The sequence below is a fragment of the Bubalus kerabau genome, chromosome 4 (assembly GCF_029407905.1).
Source record: "Bubalus kerabau isolate K-KA32 ecotype Philippines breed swamp buffalo chromosome 4, PCC_UOA_SB_1v2, whole genome shotgun sequence".
NCBI lineage: Eukaryota > Metazoa > Chordata > Mammalia > Artiodactyla > Bovidae > Bubalus > Bubalus kerabau.
Genome location: NC_073627.1, coordinates 150,414,359 through 150,433,029, shown reverse-complemented (window position 1 = coordinate 150,433,029; position 18,671 = coordinate 150,414,359). Strand labels below are relative to the sequence as shown.

The window sequence follows — 18,671 nt, the reverse complement described above, 5'->3', positions numbered from 1 at the left end:
TTTCTTTTTATTATTTTATATGACTTAGTAACATATGTGATAATTAAAGTTGACTCCTTATATTTAATTTAGAAAATTAATGGGCTTAATTGAAAATGTAAAACATTAAAAAAATACTTGGTGTCTGATTTTATTATACTTGATTCTTTTCTGACAGCTTGCCGATGTTCACTGTGCTCAGGAAATTTACCATTCCACTTACTTTACTGCTGGAAACCATCATACTCGGGTGATTTTTGTTTTTCCTCTCTTCCTTTGGTGTCCTCTCCCCACACGCCCACATTATTTTTACCTAGCCAATTCTCAACATCTAGTCATCTTTACAAATAATTGGTTTGAAGTGCTTGTTGTAATAACTTAAGGGCCGATGGTTTATTCATTTAAAAGCAGACTCCTATGTCCATGATTTCTTAACATGTTAGGAGTGTTTTTTTAAAAAATAGTTATAATTTTACAATTAGACAAATAACATGCACGTGTGGTAGAAAATTCTAAAAAAAACCAACCACTGCAAAACAGATGTAGATCTGTTTTCTGAGCTGAATGGAATATACACTGATCCTGGAATGGCAAGGAAAAGTTGTCCACATGTATAGGATGTGTGCTGTACTATAGTAGGTGTACAGGAGATGAGGGAAATTCATTCTGATGCAGTAATTATGATGTAACATCAGAATAAATTAATTCTTATAATGTTGGCTTAAAAATTTCATGTAAAGATATTCAGGTGGACTCTAAAATGGATTCTTGATTTTGCTGTGGAGATTACTTAACAATGAAATTAGGATGATGGTCCAGTGTTCTAAGTTTTACTATTGAATTTTATCTTAATCTTTGGATGCTCGATAAAAATACAAACCAACTAGACCTACCAGCAGGAGCTCTTCTGCTTTTTTTTTTTTTTTTTTAAGGATAATTGCTTGACAGAATTTTTTTTTTTGCTTTACAAAAAAAATTGCTTTACAAAATTTGCTATTTTCTGTCAAACCTTAACATGAATCAGCCATAGATATACATATATCCCCTCCCTTTTGAACCTCCCTCCCATTTCCTGCCCCAACCCACTCCTCTAGGTTGATACAGAGCCCCTGTTTGAGTTTTCTGAGCCATACAGCAAATTCCTATTGGCTATCTGTTTTACATATAGTAATATAAGTCTCCATGTTACTCTTTCCATACATCTCACTCTCACCTCCCCTCTCTCCATGTCCATAAGTCTGTTCACTATGTCTGTTTCTCCACTGCTGGCCTGTAAATAAATTCTTCAGTACCATTTTTTCTAGATTCTGTATATATGCATTAGAATACGATATTTATTTCTTTTTCTGACTTACTTCACCTCTTACGCATTTTGTCCCAGCATCTCTCTAGTGAGAACAGAGAAATACATGTGTACTTAGATTAAGACAAATACTTAAGAAATAGAGTAAATTTGGTTTGATTTACTAATCCATTTAATGTGCTTTTAGTGCTCTTTTTACATAAAGCATTGTCCATTAGAGTTTATGATAGCTATAAAACTGTTAACAATGTCTATTCTCAGTTTATTTAAAAGTATAATTTATATTTTCCCTCTCCTCCTCCTTTTCTTTATCTATCTACCTATCTCTCCATCCACTATTTATTTATTACAGGAAACAATATTCCTTGAACATCATTATCAGTGTCTTTGCCATCATTCTTGGTGCTTTCATAGCAGCTGGGTAAGACTTTGGACTATTTCTGCTCAATAACTCCTTTGTGTCTTTGACAACAGGCCTGGCCCTGTCCTCGTTTTTCATTTTCCATCTGGTTGCAGTTGAATTGAACAGCTAAGAGACAAATCTGTTGATGTTAGTGGAACCTCCATATATTACTGTGAAAGTCAAACTGAGTTCCAAGTTGGCCAGAACATTTCCAAGAAATATGTATAGAGAGCATTACAAGATATTAATACAGCTTTTCTTCATAAAAGGAATGAACTGTGTACTTTTATTACTGAATGTTTGTCTTCAATATACAAATTTTACCAAGAGTTTTGAGAAGTTCTTAGGCTAAGAATATAACAGATTTATAAAGCCCTTATATGCTGATTTGTTTTATCATCCAGTAATGCCTTAGCAGCCAATATTTCCAAGGGTGGAATACTCTCATTAAATGTATTTGTATGTTTGGGACCAGAGCCAATACCAGTGTATGACTGCTATCTTATTCATTAATAAGCCTGACCAGGAATAAGGGCTTCAAGTTTGCATCTGAAAGCAGGCACTCAGACTCCTTTTATAGCACAGTGTTTAAAGTATGTGTGCAGTTACTTTTCTTGGGTTGAAAACTTAACCCTGCTGTCTGTTAGCTGTTTCTTAGCCTCTCTGTGCCTGTTTCCTCATTTATGATACATTTAGCCATTTGTATCTGAGGCTTTTGCATCTGTGGATTTAACTAGGTATGGATCAAAAATATATTTTTTTAATTCTAGAAAATCCCCAAAAGCAAAACTTGAATTTGCTGTGCACTGGTAACTGTTGACATGGTATTTACATTGTATTAAGTATTACAAGTAATCTAGAGATGATTTAAAGTATATGGGAGGGTGTACATAGATTAGGGCTTCCCTGGTGGCTCAAATCGTAAAAGAATTCACTTGCAATGCAGGGGACCTAGGTTTGATCCCTGGGTCAGGAAGATCCCCTGGAGAAAGGAATGGCTACCCACTCTAGTATTCTTGCCTGGAGATTTCCATGGACAGAGGAGCCTGGTGGGCTACAGTCCATGGAGTCACAGAGTCAGACACGACTGAGTGACTAACAACAACAGCAACAACAAAAACAGCATAGGTTACATACAAACTTTGCACATCGATTTATATAAGGGACCTGAGCATGCACAGATTTGGGTATCTGCATGTGGAGGGGTTAGAGGTGTGGGGTCCTAGAACCAATCCCCTGTGGATATGGAGGTACAACAGTAATAGAAGAGAAAAACCTACATGAAGTGAAGGGGAGAAAGAAAAGTTTGGAGAAATTTCAGTTAAACTAGTTTCATTAACTCATTTAGAAACAAGAGTTCTGGATCATCAATTGCAAATTAATGGTATAGGCTACAGAGCCAGGATGTCTGGAACCTTATTCTAGTCTCCTCACTTACCAGCTGTGTAACTAAGAACAAGCTACTCAACCTCCCTGTGTCTCAGTTATTTTGACTGTTAAGTGAAGATTAGAATAGCATCCACCTAATATGGTCACTTGTGAGAATTAAATGAGATAATAGTGAGCCAGGATTCACTCTAATTTATGGCTGAGTCCAACAGAAATGTGTTGCAGCATTTACTGTATGCCAAGCATCATTCTATGTGCTAAAGAATCTAGCAGTTAATAAAACAGACAAGAATTCTTGCCTTCATGGAGTTTCCATTCTAGTAGACGGTGACAGATATTGGCAATAATAATGATGTTTATTATTGTTATATTGCAAATAGAAGGGGAAAAAGTGGAAACAGTGACATTTTTTCTTTTCTTGGGCTCCAAAATCACTGTGGATTGTTACTGCAGCAATGAAATTGAAAGACGCTTGCTGCTTGGAAGAAAAGCTATGACAAACCTGATAGCATATTAAAAAGCAGAGACATCACTTTGCCAACAAAGGTCCATAGAGTCAAAGCTGACTTTTCCAGTAGTCATGTACCAGTGTGAGAGTTGGACCATAAAGAAAGCTGAGTGCCAAAAAATTGATGCTTTCAAACTGTGGTGCTGGGGAACACTCTTAAGAGTCCCTTAGACTGCATGGACATCAAACCAGTCAATCCTAAAGGAAATCAACCCTGAATATTCATTGAAAAGACTAATGCTGAAGCTGAAGCTCCAATACTTTGGCCACATGATGCAAAGAAATGACGCATTGGAAAATATCCTGATGCTAGGAAAAATTGAAGGCAAAAGGAGAAAGGGATGGCAGAGGATGATAGTTAGATAGCATCACCAACTCAGTGGACATGAATTTGAACAAATGCTGGGAGACAGTGAAGGACAAGGAAGCCTTGTGTGCTGCAGTCCATGCAGTTGCAAAGAGTCAGACATGACTTAGAAACTGAACAACAAATTATTGTTATAAATGTGTTTAGTCCCTTACCTAGGCCAGGGTTTATTATTTGAATTTTTATCTATAATTTCCTCTTCTCCAATTCTAGCTATGTCTGAGCTGGCCTGTTTGGTTTCAGTGCTAGTCCAAACATTAAGCATCCACAATTAGAGCCTAAGTTTTGGTCATGAAGACTTTTGTTCAAACAGAATAAGATACATAAAGTAGCTAAAAATGGGATTTGTTCTGTTGAAAGTGCCTTCCTCCTACAGCGCTCTGAGGTCTCCTCTGGGCCTCCTCTCTTTTCTAGGTTTCTTGGAGCTCAGTTTGAAAACCACTGACTTAGAGTCATTGAAGACTTTTTAAAAAATTAGTTTATAAAAATGTAAGTCTTTGATGAGGAATGGCAGTTCAGGTACTGTGTGTGTGAAGGCACATTTCCAGAAGCAGTTAGTAGGAATTCAGCTCATATCTAACATATGTGATAACTCTAATGAGCTGAAAGGGTAAAGAGTGCTTCCTGAAACATCTGACTTCTACCCAAGAGCCAGCTTGGAGTAGTAATTCTTGACTTTTTCTTTCCTCAGCACCCACAGAATGGATAACCTTCTTATGGGTAATGGGTGCAGTCTTAGCTGCAGGCCAGTTGTAACCCCACCTTTCTTTGCTGTCACTCAAATTAATTCATCAAATGCAAGTATAGATGAGCCAGTTTGGGCTGCTATAACAAATAGACCCCACATCTTGGTTGTTTAACATACCAAATATATTTCCCCCCCATTCCATGTACATACCAACATCAGTTAATGCTGTGGGGGTGCTCTGCCCATTATAGCTACTCAGGGACCCAGGCTGATGGAACCTCTGCCTCAAAGGGGGTTTCCTTTCTCATCAAGAAAGGAAGAAGACATGTGGGGAATTGTATACTGGCTCTCCAAAGTTTTCCCCAGAAGTGACATGTGTTACCAAAGCAAGTTACATGGCCAATAACAGTTGAAATAGAATGTCTGTGAACAGCCCTAAATGACAAGGGTTAACCATGAATCCGCCCCCATCTATAACACAAGTAAATTCTTCTCAAACTTCTGTGCTTTCACAACTGGCCTAAACAGATGATGTTGGGAATTCTTGGTCCCCCTCAAGTAGGAGATGTGAAAACTCAAGAATTCCCCTAAGGCTCTCTGAGGAAGTAAGTAAAATACTTCCTTTCCATTCCTTTGGAATCTTCAGGTTTTTGCCCATTCAACTCTTGGCCATCCTAAGGATGGCAGATTCTTTTTTTTTTTTTTTTTTTTTTGGTTATACAAAATCCTTATTTTATTTGCATTGTTTTACATTTTCCAGATAATTCAGTTTAGACTCTCAGGAGCTTCCATAGAATCTTGTAACATATGCCAGTCCTCTGTAATAAGCCCATCTTCTGTGCAGGTTCTTCTTTACACTGTGCTGAATGGGGTAGGCACGATTTGGAAAACTCTCCTTTGAGAGATTCTATTTTTGTGACTGAACCCCAGAATTCTGATTTACAATGATTTTAAATTATAATGTCACAAATATATTTGTAGGTAAGTAATACCAGTGGAAGCTTCAGGCAAAGTCTGGTTTAATTTGCATTCCAATCTTGATGCAGTTTTTGCATATTTCCCTCTTTTGGGGTAGAAATAATCTTATTTTGATACTGAAGGGGACGAGGATATGCTACCCCAAAATGTGCCACTTTGACATAAATGGTATTTTGAGTTGAAGGCAATTGAGAATTAACAAGTGTGGGAAGAGTTCTCTGCCCTCCCCTTTTCTGCATAAAAGTAGACCATAAATTTCCCTTTGTGAAGGTGTCCCTGGTCCTTAGTCAGAATAGGAAAGCAGTTCTTATCACCAGACACAGAGAGTCAGCATCAAGATGAGTCAGCGTAAGCAAACCTTATTAAAATAACCCTTATCTTCCATAAGTTTCCTCCATATATTTCCCAGTGCCTTTTCCACAATTTATTTATTCCTTGAAGCCCACACCCTCTGCTCTGTTTATGTAGTATATAAGCTCCATAGTCTAACCACCTCTTTGAGTTTCATTTCTTTTCTGTGAACTCCTGTGCATGTAAAATATTTAATACGATTTGTATTTTTTTCTCCTGTTGTCAGTTAAGTTTGCAGGCCCCCAGATACTGACCCAAAGATGGTAAAGGAATCCTCCTTGACAATATATAATTCATATTATTCATACTTATGAATTATGACATGGGTGTGGTACTGTTTGCAAGGTCAAATGCAGGTGATGAATCATATCTGGGCGTAGCTGTTGTTTACTCTCCTCCCTTTGCCATATTCCCCTCAAACATGTTTATAGTAGTGTTGTTTATTTAAAATGGAAATTGAAGAGAAGGCTTCAAAGAATGGGAAGCGAGAGGCCTTAGAGGAGTTGCAGAGAAGGACATGGACCCTGCCTTGCCTTTTCGATGGATAGTGAGGATACCGGTAGTAAAGTGATGTTAGGGGACCAGATGGAAGTGTCAGCTCCTCCTTTGACCTCTTTGGCCTGTCCCTGCCCAGCTGTCCCCAGAGGGCTGTACTCTGGGGATGGCCCTGTGTACCACAATAAGAAAAGCCACAGGTGGGTTGAACAAATCACTCCCCTTAGAAAAACAAGGCTCATGCTGATTTATTAGCAAAAGAAGGGCTTCCTAGTCAAAGGAAGATGGTTAATGTCCGTCTGGTTTTAAGCTGTTATGATTGAGATGAAGCTTCCTGGTGGCCTGATTTTGTTCTTGTCTGGAGGCAGGGGAGAAGAATTAGCCATTCCCCGCCACACAGGGGGAAAGTATGCCAGAGAAAAGGCAGTTTTACTAGCACTACAAATGGATTTGATCAGGGAAAGAGAAAACAGAAGGCCTCTGAGGCCAAGCTGTGAGTTTCTTTCTTTTTTTTTTTTTGAGTTTCTGATAATCATATTCCTTTGTATTCTCCCTCCCAGTTCTGACCTTGCTTTTAACTTGGAAGGCTATATTTTTGTATTCCTGAATGATATCTTCACGGCTGCGAATGGCGTTTACACCAAACAGAAAATGGACCCAAAGGTACCAGACTTTCGCTTCTTTGGCTTTTAGGCTTTGTCATCTGACCCCTGAAATAACATGAAAAAACAAACTTGTAAAGCGGGCATGTAATTTAATTTACATGTTATGATCTACAGATTACTAATTTCTTTTAAATTATACTGTGCATAGGTTCTTGTTATTCCTTGTCATGCAAAATTTGGGGTGAAAATTAGCCAGGAATGGAAAAATAGGCACTATTTTGGGTGCAAAGAAAGAATGCTACATAGAAAGGGGATCATTTTGAATGGCAAAGTAAAACTAGAAGTTTTTTACCATCACCATCAGTGATCAAGTAAAGTCAGGAGTTTTCTGAAAGCAGCTCTAATATGAGAGTCTGGAGATGTGGGTTACAGATACAAGTATTGCTGAAAAAAGTGAAAGTGAAGGTCACTCAGCAGTGTCCGACTCTTTATGACCCTATGGACTATAGTCCACTGGGCTCTTCTGCTCATGGAATTCTCCAGGCAAGAATACTGGAGTGGACTGCCATTCCTTCTCCAGGGGATCTTCCTGACCCATGAGTCGAACCCATGTCTCCTGCATTCTTTGTCATCTGAGCCACCAGGCTGACAGGTTAATGTGACTTCACTTCTCCAAACCTGTTTCCTCCTCTGTGGAGTTAGATGACTGGAATGGACCAAAGATAAGGCCCTTTCATGAGGGGCGGATGGGCAGATGAGCTTTCCTCCCATGTGGCTGCCCCTGGGTTGGAGCTCCAAGCCCTTACCCCCACCCCAGCTGTGCAGGAAGCTCTGGAGGATGGGCCAGGCATATATTCCTTTGTTCCAAGTTCTTTGTGTTGAGTGAGGATGTTTGCTCTGATGGACAGGCTTATTCCTATGAGCTGTTTTTTTATCTGCACTGTATTTTTCTGTATTATCATTTATTTTTTAATGGCAGTTTTGCATAACTGGGTTTGTTGCCTTTTGAGAATCACAATATGTCACCCTGTATGGAAAGTGGTGGATGTAGTCTCTTTAATGAAAATTAAATTTATGCAAGATTGGAAACAAGATACCTGGTGTTTTAACCCTGCTGTTCCTTAATAGAAGGAGCAGATGTTTTTAAGAAGTTTTGTTTATATTAGCATTTTTAATGCTATTGACTTTGTTCCAGACTTCCTGTTTTGAATAGCATGCTTAAAAAAAAAAGAGGAACAATTAGCATGGAGAATCCCAGGGACGGGGGAGCCTGGTGGGCTGCTGTCTCTGGGGTCGCACAGAGTCGGACACGACTGAAGCGACTTAGCAGCAGCAGCATGTTAAAGATTGGTGGAACCTCGGAGTCCATCCAGCTCCATCCATTTTATATCTCATTTTTTGGGTAAAACAAATTTTTTTTAAAAATCACAGTATACTTGAAGCATTTTATTTTATGCCAGAAATTTGCTGAAAATATTCAAATACAGAACTGGTCAGAATGTGTATTCTAACTCTGCATAAGTACATGGTTGTATAAATAGCTCCAGGCGAATAAATGGCTCCAGGAAATCTGACACTTTATATTTCTAAAACTGAGTGGAGTTTTCTTGGCTTTTGCAGGAGTTAGGGAAATATGGAGTGCTTTTCTACAATGCCTGCTTCATGATTATCCCAACTCTTATCATTAGTGTCTCCACTGGAGACCTTCGACAGGTAAGCTGATGACAGTCATTCATTCTACTTAGCAGTCTTCACAATTTTAACATTTAACCTGCAGTACTCATTAAAATAAAAAGTGTATAAAGGAAAAAAGTGTCTAAAGGTACCTAGGATTTCCAAAAGCAAGATGTTTGATATCCTCAGTAATACCTTTAAGCACTTTCCTTTCTTTGCATTTGTCTTTAAACCCCTGGGAAGTAGCGGGAAGTAGTCAAAAAAACTCTGGCCTTGAAGCTTTTAGCAAGACAACAATAACGAAAATCTGGAGTTTGAGTCTCCCTTTCCCCTTTGTTGGTGTGAGGACCCTGGGAAAGTTAATTAACATTGAAGAGGATTTTGATAGTTTAAAAAATGGATTTGCTTATTTATTACCTTTATTATGGACATTTGGAAACATACGCACAAAGTAAAGAATGATTTGATGAGCTCACATGTATCCATCACACAACTTCAGCATATTTTGGCATTTCACCATTCTTATTTCATCTGTCCTCATCTGCTTTCACTCCCCCTTCTTCCCCTGGAGTATTTTAAAGCTAATCCCAGACGTCATGGCATCTGCCTCTAAATATTCCAGGATCTGGAATTTTGAAGTCTTGTTCTTTTGGTATTTGGCCTGTTCACTTATCTGCTGCATACCTGTCAGAGACAGGTAAATTAGCAGAAGGATATGAGGTTCAGCTGGGGTGCGGGGGTGTCTCGTAGGAAGGGTGAATGTTCACCCCATAACATCCACAATGGCCACCTTGAAACATTGCTGGCTCAGAAAGTTGCCAGACGCACCACTTGAAGTTCATGTGAGAAATGAGATGTGTTGGGCAAAACCCTTGTCCAGTGTGGCCTCTGGCCTCTCCCACAGATGCCCACCCCACCCCCCGCACCAGTAGCCAGGCATTAACCCTCATTAATCCTGTTGTTGCTAGGCTGGGGTGGTGTTTACAGCCCCCTTACCCCTGCCACCACGGCAGACGTTTCCCTACCATATGACAGTATTTCTGCATTTAACAGCGTGGTTGTGTGGTGCACACTGGTTGAGCATCAGTGCCCCTTGTTGCCCGCTGGGGGTTTGAATAACTTCAGAAGGCTGCAGACTCCTGGGGACTCCTGTGGTGAATATCAGGGCTTCTTGTTCCTTCTCAGAACTATACTTTCTCCCTTTTCTGATTCCTTTCTCAGAACAAGGGAATAGTGGACTGGCTTAGTAGCATTGTCCCCAGGGGTAAACATCCATTTCCATGTGTTTATGTTGAAGACTACCAAGAAACACCAGTTTTAATATAGAAGTCTTAGTTTGTGAACCTGGGCCTCACTGTTAATTCAGAATATTGGAAGTTAAAGCAAGCACCCCAAGTGTCTTTATTAATAATGAACAAGGGCAGAATATCTAAAAACACAATACTTATTTTTTAGTTACCATCAATTAAATCAATTTAGTGCCAGCAGCCTTACATAAACAAGATGAAATTATGAGCCCTCAATGACGTAGTCCTATTGGCTTGCCTCATTTCATTATTATAAAAATGAGTTTTTCTTTTGAGTCTCTGGAATTTATCTCTTCTGAGATTCTGATGCTTTATAGCTTTTCAGATATATATTTATTTCTAAAGTATAAATCTAGAAACTCTTAGAACACTTGATTGAAACTAAAAGTTTGTTTCACAATAGAAACAATGTTATGAATGGCATAGTGACCAGAAACTGAATTTTAGGTACCTTTTGAAAATAGACTACATGTATTATGTTAATAATTTGTAACAGTATTTCAATAGGAATATGTATTTCTACATTCAAGTTATTGACTTACAAACTTATAGCATGGTGCTTTCAGAAGTTGCCACCTGCTGTAATTATTATTATGCAGAATTATTATATTTTCTCATGTAATAATAAAAATAGCTAATAATTATTGAGGAATTATTCTATCAGACATTGTTTGAAACAGTGTACATGACCTATTTCATTACATTCCCACAATAGCCTGAGGAGAAGGTATTATTAATTATTCCCATTTTATATACAAGGAATCTAGGGCACAATATTTAAATAACTTTCCAAGGAAAGTAGGTGATGGATCCAAGAGGCTGTCTTGCTCTAGAAACACACTCTCTGCTGTAATCTCGTTTTTAAATTTGTATATTGAAAGTGTTTGTTTCTTTCCTTCATATATGAAAAAGCATGACCTATCACTATAGCTTAGAAAGTATAAGAGACCTTAGATTTTCTTCAGCTTACTCAATTCTAGTGTTCTAGGAGAATATTGTATTCCTATTCTGACTTTCAGCTTACTCAATTCTAGTGTTCTGCGAGAATATTGTATTCCTATTCTGACTTTCAGCTTACTCAAATCTAGTGTTCTGGGAGAATATTGTATTCCTATTCTGACTTTCAGCTTACTCAATTCTAGTGTTCTGGGAGAATATTGTATTCCTATTCTGACTTTCAGTTTACTCAATTCTAGTGTTCTAGGAGAATATTGTATTTCTATTCTGACTTTCCATGCTGGAGTATCTCAGTATTTACCCTATCTAACCTCTTCCATTTGATCAGTTTCTTAAGATTTTAAACAGAAGTTCCTATAGTTACCTTAGAGCCCAAGCAATGATAACTATTCTCTGAAATTCCAGATGGATCAGAGCTAAATATATAGATTTATTTAAACATCTATAAGAAAAATTATTATCAGAAAATATATATTTTTTTTCTGTAAGAGAAGGCCTCTATAAGATGACAAAAATACAAAAGTCATTAAGTTAAAAATTTGACTAACTTAACTTGTTATATGGTAAGAGATGCCAAAAGAGATGAGATACTGTAATTAGCAATTTTAAAAAACTCTGTAGGAAAAATAGTAAGATTCTCATTTCTTTCACTTCATTGTTCTGCCCTGTGTTCACTGAATCATCATGGATTTCTTCCAGCTGGTCACTTTTAACCATGGCTGAATCCATTTTAGACTGTGAACAAAATATAAAAAGTAGTGAACTTATGTAATTAGGTGTGTTAGTCTGCAATATAAAATTGTGTTTTATTACCAAGTTTGGTTTGATTGTATTGAAAGTTGATTGATGAATTTGAGTGAAAGGTTAACTTCTCTTGTTAATGGAAGGAGTACTTTGATGAGTCATTTTTCCCAGTTGACTGGAAGGGTCAGAGATTCTGTTGAGACTCATGTGTGTGACTCACTGTACTCCTGGACCCTGGACTTCCACAGTCTGCAGATCTGGTAATAGCACCTTGATTCTGTTTGTGATTAACAAAGTCAGTAATGCCAGCTCCTCTTGTTAACAAATTAGGCTCCTGGAAAATAATGTGTAAACTTTCTTTAGTTAATCAAATCACTGCAATAAGTTCAAAGTACAGTTAATGTATTGCAGTTGATGAATAGAAATAAATAATAGGACTTTTTTCTGATTTAAAAAAATAATGAAAAATGAAAAAGATTCACACTCCAACATACTTTCACAGAAATAGTTAAGTTTAAAGCAGGAAGTGCTTTATTGTTACTCATTTTAAATTATTTTCTGTTTTCAAATAAGTATCATTCTATGTGATTTTTTAAAATGCCACCAACACAGCTCATCATTATTAAAGGAACAGAATAAAACTAAAATCTATCAAAATTGAAGTTGGCAATGAATCCAAATATTTTTTATGAAAATTACCACATAGCACTCAATGGTTTATGTGGTATCAACAACATACAGTTTTTATTTACTGTTTTCATAAATACTCCCAGTTCATTGAGTAGATAAGAATTTCCTATCTTTGGTTTGAAGTTTGGGGCATATGGCTTTCTCTTATTCCCAATTTTATTTAACTTTTCAGACACAGAGTGTTTTCTGTAAGTTTCTGTTTTGTTTTGATCTTTTGACAACCTTGGCATAAAATGTCCTGGATGTTTTCTGACCCTTTGATTGGCTTGGGGCTTGCCTGCAAGACAGATTTATATTTACTATATTTTTTGTTTCAAAAGTAAGTGTTAAAAAGAAAAGTTTTATTATGAAAACGTGCAAACCTATTCAGAAGGAAAGAGAATAGTATGCAGGTCCCATGTACCCATCAACCAGGTTTGGTGGTTATCAACATTTAATGTGTATTTTTTCCATAAGAAAGGTGGGCAAAGTATTACTGATGAAACAGGTACAGTAAAGTGTGACAAGGTTGTACTAGTCAGAGAAGAGAATTCCACTTTAATTGGTTTAAAAATTTGAATTATAAGCTTAAGGAGGATTTAGTATTAAATCTATAAAGTTACTAAAACTTGGCTAACAAAGTATTGTTAAATAGAAAGTGAATAGAAGTCATATTTAATCATGTTATTTAGCACATTCTTACATATAGTCTTGAGTCACTGTAAAATCATTTTTGGATTCAGGCAAGGGAAAAATCATGAATAAAATACTCCTTTTTATTGTTACCTATCTTTTCAAAAGCGTTAATTTTATTTTCTCACCTAGGGACTAAGAGGAGAAGGCAATGGCACCCCACTCCAGTACTCTTGCCTGGAAAATCCCATGGATGGAGGAGCCTGGTGGGCTGCAGTCCATGGGGTCGCTAAGAGTCGGACACGACTGAGCGACTTCACTTTCACTTTTCACTTTCCTGCACTGGAGAAGGAAATGGCAACCCACTCCAGTGTTCTTGCCTGGAGAATCCCAGGGACAGGGTAGCCTGGTGGGCTGCCGTCTATGGGACTGCACAGAGTCAGACACGACTGAAGCGACTTAGCAGTAGCAGGGACTAAGAGAAGAAGCTGAGCATTAAACTTCTCTACCAGCTCCTTTACCCCAGTTACTTGATTGGTTTGTAAATAGGAAACAATAGTTTATTTGTTCATGATACTTTTAAGCATCTATAAATTCTTTTTTTTTTTTTGGCTGCTCTTAGTTCCCTGACCAGGGATGGAACTTGGGCCCCGGCAGTGAAAGTGCTGAGTCCTGGCTACTGGACCATCAGGGAATTCTCCTTCCACCCTTTTCCTTTTGTGCAAATTCTTAAAAATAGTTTGTGAACTGAAAAGTTTTCTTAGTCTTGCCAATATCATTAATTTTATAATAAACTTTCTTTTAAGATTATTAAAAAGTGAACACAACCTTGATTTTATGACTAGAAATTAGTAAAAATTTAAAAATAGCCACAGCAATAATAGCTGTCATTTTGTTCTTGCCACCTGCCAGGTTCTAAACAGTTTCATTAAATTCTCACATTGACCTTTGAGGCAGTTTTTAAAATAATAATTCCCATTTTGTGAAATGAGCCTCAGGTTCAGAGAAGAAAAGTAATTTGCCCCATGTCTCACAGCTGATATTACCCAGGAGTTTTGAAACTGTATTTTTCTGTTTGTGAAAGTGGAATTTGTACAAGAGTGTGCAGATTGATAAAACCAGTATTATTATTCTAACCATTAGTTTTCTTTGCTTTTTTTAACCATAGGCTACTGAGTTCAATCAATGGAAGAATGTTCTGTTTATCATACAGTTTCTTCTTTCCTGTTTTTTGGGGTAAGAAGCCACAGATAAGAAGCTTTGGTCTGTTGTATCTCTTGATAAGTCAAATCAAAATATACATTCTCTCTGCTTTGTCAAAATCCCTTAGTCTGTGCTTCTCCAGCTTTTTCTGAGATGTAGCCCCGTAGCAGCCCTGGAGAAGGAAATGGCAACCCACTCCAGTACTCTTGCCTGGAAAATCCCATGGATTGAGGAGCCTGGCAGGCTACAGTCCACGGGGTCACAAAGAGTTGGACATGACTGAGCGATTTCACAAAGCTCTGTAGCAGAGGAGTGGATCGGGACCCATGACCTCCAAAATATGATGTTGCCTATGGATTTCTGCAAGTTAGTTTGAAATAAAGTCAGCTGCCCTATCACATTCAAATGTGTTTTTTGTCTTTGTCCCAGTGTCCCAAGTTTCCCAAGATTCTCACCTCACATAAATATGTGGAAATAACCATTTTCTATAGTGCCGTACCTGTTATATTCAGGGTGTTTTCTGAGGAGATTTGCCCAGGCCATTGTCCAATAATTTTAGACTTTTGTTCTTAAAATTTTCCTCAGGTGTATCATTCTGTTGAGGGGCCTTGCAGCTTGTGTCTTTTTATATGTTCCCCAAACTTGAAAATTTCCTTTCATAAGTAGATAATACATACAACTAGTAAATAATTCAAAAGCTGCAAAAGGATGCACGGGGGAACATAAGCTACCCTCTGTTCTTCCCTGCCTTGTGGCACTCACTGAAGTTTTCCTCTTTAGAAGTTTTGAAGAGACTTCCTCTCCACTGCTTGAAGTCTTTGAAGTATCCTTCCTGGGCTGGGCTCCATGTGCACGCAAGCACCTGTGTCTTACCCCATGAGAAAGGGTTTTTGAATGACTGTCTTGGAATTACTTGTCAAAAGATTTTTCCTGTGAAGAAAGATCAATTTCCCCTTATTATTATTATTTTTTTGATTACTAGTACTACAATTTTCATTGTTGTGTAGATGGACTGAGACAACTCATGATCTCTTTGGTCAACAGTCTTCAATTCTTAAACTTGATCTTCCTTGCAGTAATGTAGTCCCATACAGTGAAAGTGTTTATGTATATTCTCCAGCTCAGTAATTCTTTCTTTAGCTGTGTCTGATTTAATGTTTAACCTATTTCTTGGAGTTTTAAAAAAATTTATAGTTTATTGAGGTATAGTTGATGTACAATAATACATAATGGCAACCCATTATATATTAGAATACTTCAGTATTCTAATAAGTATGTATAAGAATACTCCAGTATTCTTGCCAAGAGAATCCCATGGGCAGAGGAGCCTGGTGGGCTATATAGTCCATGAGGTTGCAAAGAGTCAGACATGACTTAGTGACTAAACAAGAGCAATTATATATGTTTCAGGTATACAGCATAGTGATTCACAGTTTTTAAAGGTTATAGTCCTTTATAGTTATTATGAAGTATTGGATATATTCCCTGTGTTGCACTATATATCCCTATAGATTATTTTATACGTAGCAGCTTGTTCGCCTTAATCCCCTATTCCTTTCTCGCTCCTCCCCACTGGAGTTTTTGATTTTAACAATTTTATTTGTAAAAGTTCCACAGTTTTTTTAAAACTTAATCTGTTCATTCATGACATTCTTTTGTTGGTTATCTTTGTGACTGTATCTTTTATTTCTTTAAATATTACACACATAGCTATTCTGTATCTGATGATCCCAATATCTGCAGTTCTTGAGAATCTAAATATATAGGTTGTTCACTCAATATGTGTTTGTGAGTGTCATTATGGTTTATTTTCTTGTGTATTTGGTGACCTGTGATTTGCAAGCATGTGATTCAATCTTAATCGTTAGGATTAATCTTAATTAATCATAATTTTGTGGACCAAAATTAGGAATGTGAGAAACTTTCCTGTATGGACAAATTGTTTTTAGTCTTGATGGTCGCCAGGTGTGCTCCTGACTTGGACCACTCTGGCCTTTGTGAGGGTCTGGGCTCAGTGGGCTGGTATCTCTTCTCATTTGAGGTTTGGCCCAGGGCTCAGGCCCAGAGAGTGTTGTTTTGCAATGGCCTCTGCCCTGACGTACTCTGATCCTGTACCGTTTCTCCTGTTTTCAAAGGAGGGATTTTGGGCAACCTCTTGCGCCTCTTTCAAAACCAGTAATCTCTCAAATAATGTGTTCTTTCCAGGCGTTGATTGTTTGACAATGGTGAGTACTAAGTGCTCCCAGAACTTAGGCTGCCATTGTTGAATGCCTAACCATAGTAAGATATTTATATCCCAGTTGCTGACTGAGAACAAATAATTTTGAAAAAAATCTACTAACCTGTGTTTGTGAGTTACTCTTTGTCAATTACCTTCCCCCCATTCCAGATAATAAAAAATTCAACTTATATCACACAGACTCAGACTAGTACCTTTCCTTGCCTAAGCCTGTGTTCACCTATATGTAAACAGCAGAGTCAAGTTTTAGTTCTATCTTATGTCATTAGAAACTTGATGAGATACTGCTTTTTTTTTTTTTTCACTTGCACTTTACATTTTTTTTTTCACTTGCTCTTATAGCCATGACATTCAGAAAATCAAGAAACAAACCCTTTGATGTCATCTGTCTGCAGTGAGTGGTGGGGTAGGCAGTGCCTAGATGTGAGTTGGCAGCTTCTGGGGCTTCTTTGTCAGAATCTTGACCCCATCTGTCTACAACTCGATACATTTTTTTTCCAGTTAACAGTGTGCTTCCTAGAAAACAAAGACGCTTTTGATAAATGTTCTTAATTGTTATTTTATGAGTAGTCATTTTGCAAGTAAAATCTAATGAAGACTTTACCATCTGAGCCACCAGGGAAGCTCAATAAAGGCATAGTAATTAAAAATGAATCAGTAAGTGATAAAAACAATATTTCAGATTCTACAACTTTAAAGATGAAAATTAGTTAAGTCCCAGTTTTTTGGAGAAGGAAATGGCAACCCACTGCAGTATTCTTGCCTGGGAAATCCAATGGACAGAAGAGCCTGGCAGGCTACAGTCCATGGGGTTGCAAAAGAGTCAGACAAGATTTGGTGACTAAGCAACAGTTTTTAAAGGGGGTCTTTTGAGGACATTAATTCATGGCATCAATCTAACAGTTCAGTGCCTCTCCCCTGGAATCAGATGGATTTGAATCCTGGCTTTGCCGCTTTTTAGTTCTGAGTCCGTGGACTACTTATTTACTCTCTTTGAGCCTCAATTTCCTTATCTTTAAAACAGGAACAATGAGGTTACATAGCTGATTTATAGTTCTGTGAATTGTGGATTGCTCAAACTCATATCCATTGAGTTGGTGCTGCCATCCAACCATCTCATCCTCTGTTGGCTCCTTCTCCTCCTGCCCTCAGTCTTTCCCAGCACCAAGTTCTTTTCCAGTGAGTCAGCTCTTCACATCAGGTGGCCAAAGTATTGGAGCTTCAGCTTTAGCGTTAGTCCTTCCAGTGAATATTCAAGATTGATTTCCTTTAGGATTGATTGGTTTGATCTCGTAGTCCAGGGAACTCTCAAGAGTCTTCTTTAGCACCACAGTTTGAAAGCATCAGTTCTTTGATGTTCAGCTTTCTTTATGGTCCAACTTTCACATCTGTATATGACTACTGAAAAAAACTATGCTTTGACTATATGGACCTTTGTCAGCAAAGTGATGTCTCTGCTTTTTAATATCCTGTCTGGGTTTATCATAGCTTTTCTTCCAAGGAGTAAGCATGTTTTAATTCTGTGTCTACAGTCACAATCTGCAGTGACTTTGAACCCCAAGAAAATAAAACCTGTCATGTTTCCATTTTTTCCCCATCTATTTTCCATGAAGTGATGGGAACGGAGGCCATGATCTTCATTTTTTGAATGTGGAGTTTTAAGCCAGCTTTTTCACTCTCCTTTTCCACGTTTATCAAGAGGCTCTTTAGTTCCTCTTCGCTTAGATACCATTAGAGTGGTATCATCTGCGTATCTAAGGTTATTGATATTTCTCCTGGCATCCTGATTCCAGCTTGTGATTCATCCAGCATTTTGTACTCTGCATTTTGTTGTTGTCTCTTCAGTCACTCAGCTGTGTCCAACTCTTTGTGACCCCATGGACTGCAGCATGCCAGGCTTCCCTGTCCATCACCAACTTGTGGACCTTGCTCAAACTCATATCTGTTGAGTCAGTGATGCCATGGAACCATCTTGGCCTCTGTCATTCCCCTTCTCCTCCTGCCTTCAAGATTTCCCAGCATCAGTGTCTTTTCTAATGAGTTAGCTCTTCACATCAGGCGACCAAAGATTTGGAGCTTCAGCTTCAGTATCAGTCCTTCTAGTGAATATACGATTTCCTTTAGGATTGACTGGTTTGATCTCCTTGCAGTCCAAGGGACTCTCAAGAGTCTTCTCCAA

General features: G+C 37.9%; 1 protein-coding gene across 3 annotated transcripts in view; it reads left to right on the top strand.

Annotated features, from left to right (window-relative positions):
- The window catches only part of SLC35D2 (solute carrier family 35 member D2), a 62,351-nt gene that overhangs the window by 29,799 nt on the left and 13,881 nt on the right, over nt 1–18,671 (top strand). For all 3 annotated transcript variants that reach the window (XM_055579008.1, XM_055579010.1, XM_055579009.1), the window contains 5 exons: nt 158–229; nt 1,635–1,703; nt 7,022–7,124; nt 8,687–8,779; nt 14,219–14,286. In XM_055579008.1, coding sequence (XP_055434983.1) covers nt 158–229; nt 1,635–1,703; nt 7,022–7,124; nt 8,687–8,779; nt 14,219–14,286 — 405 coding nt within the window. The remainder of the gene's footprint in view (nt 1–157; nt 230–1,634; nt 1,704–7,021; nt 7,125–8,686; nt 8,780–14,218; nt 14,287–18,671) is intronic.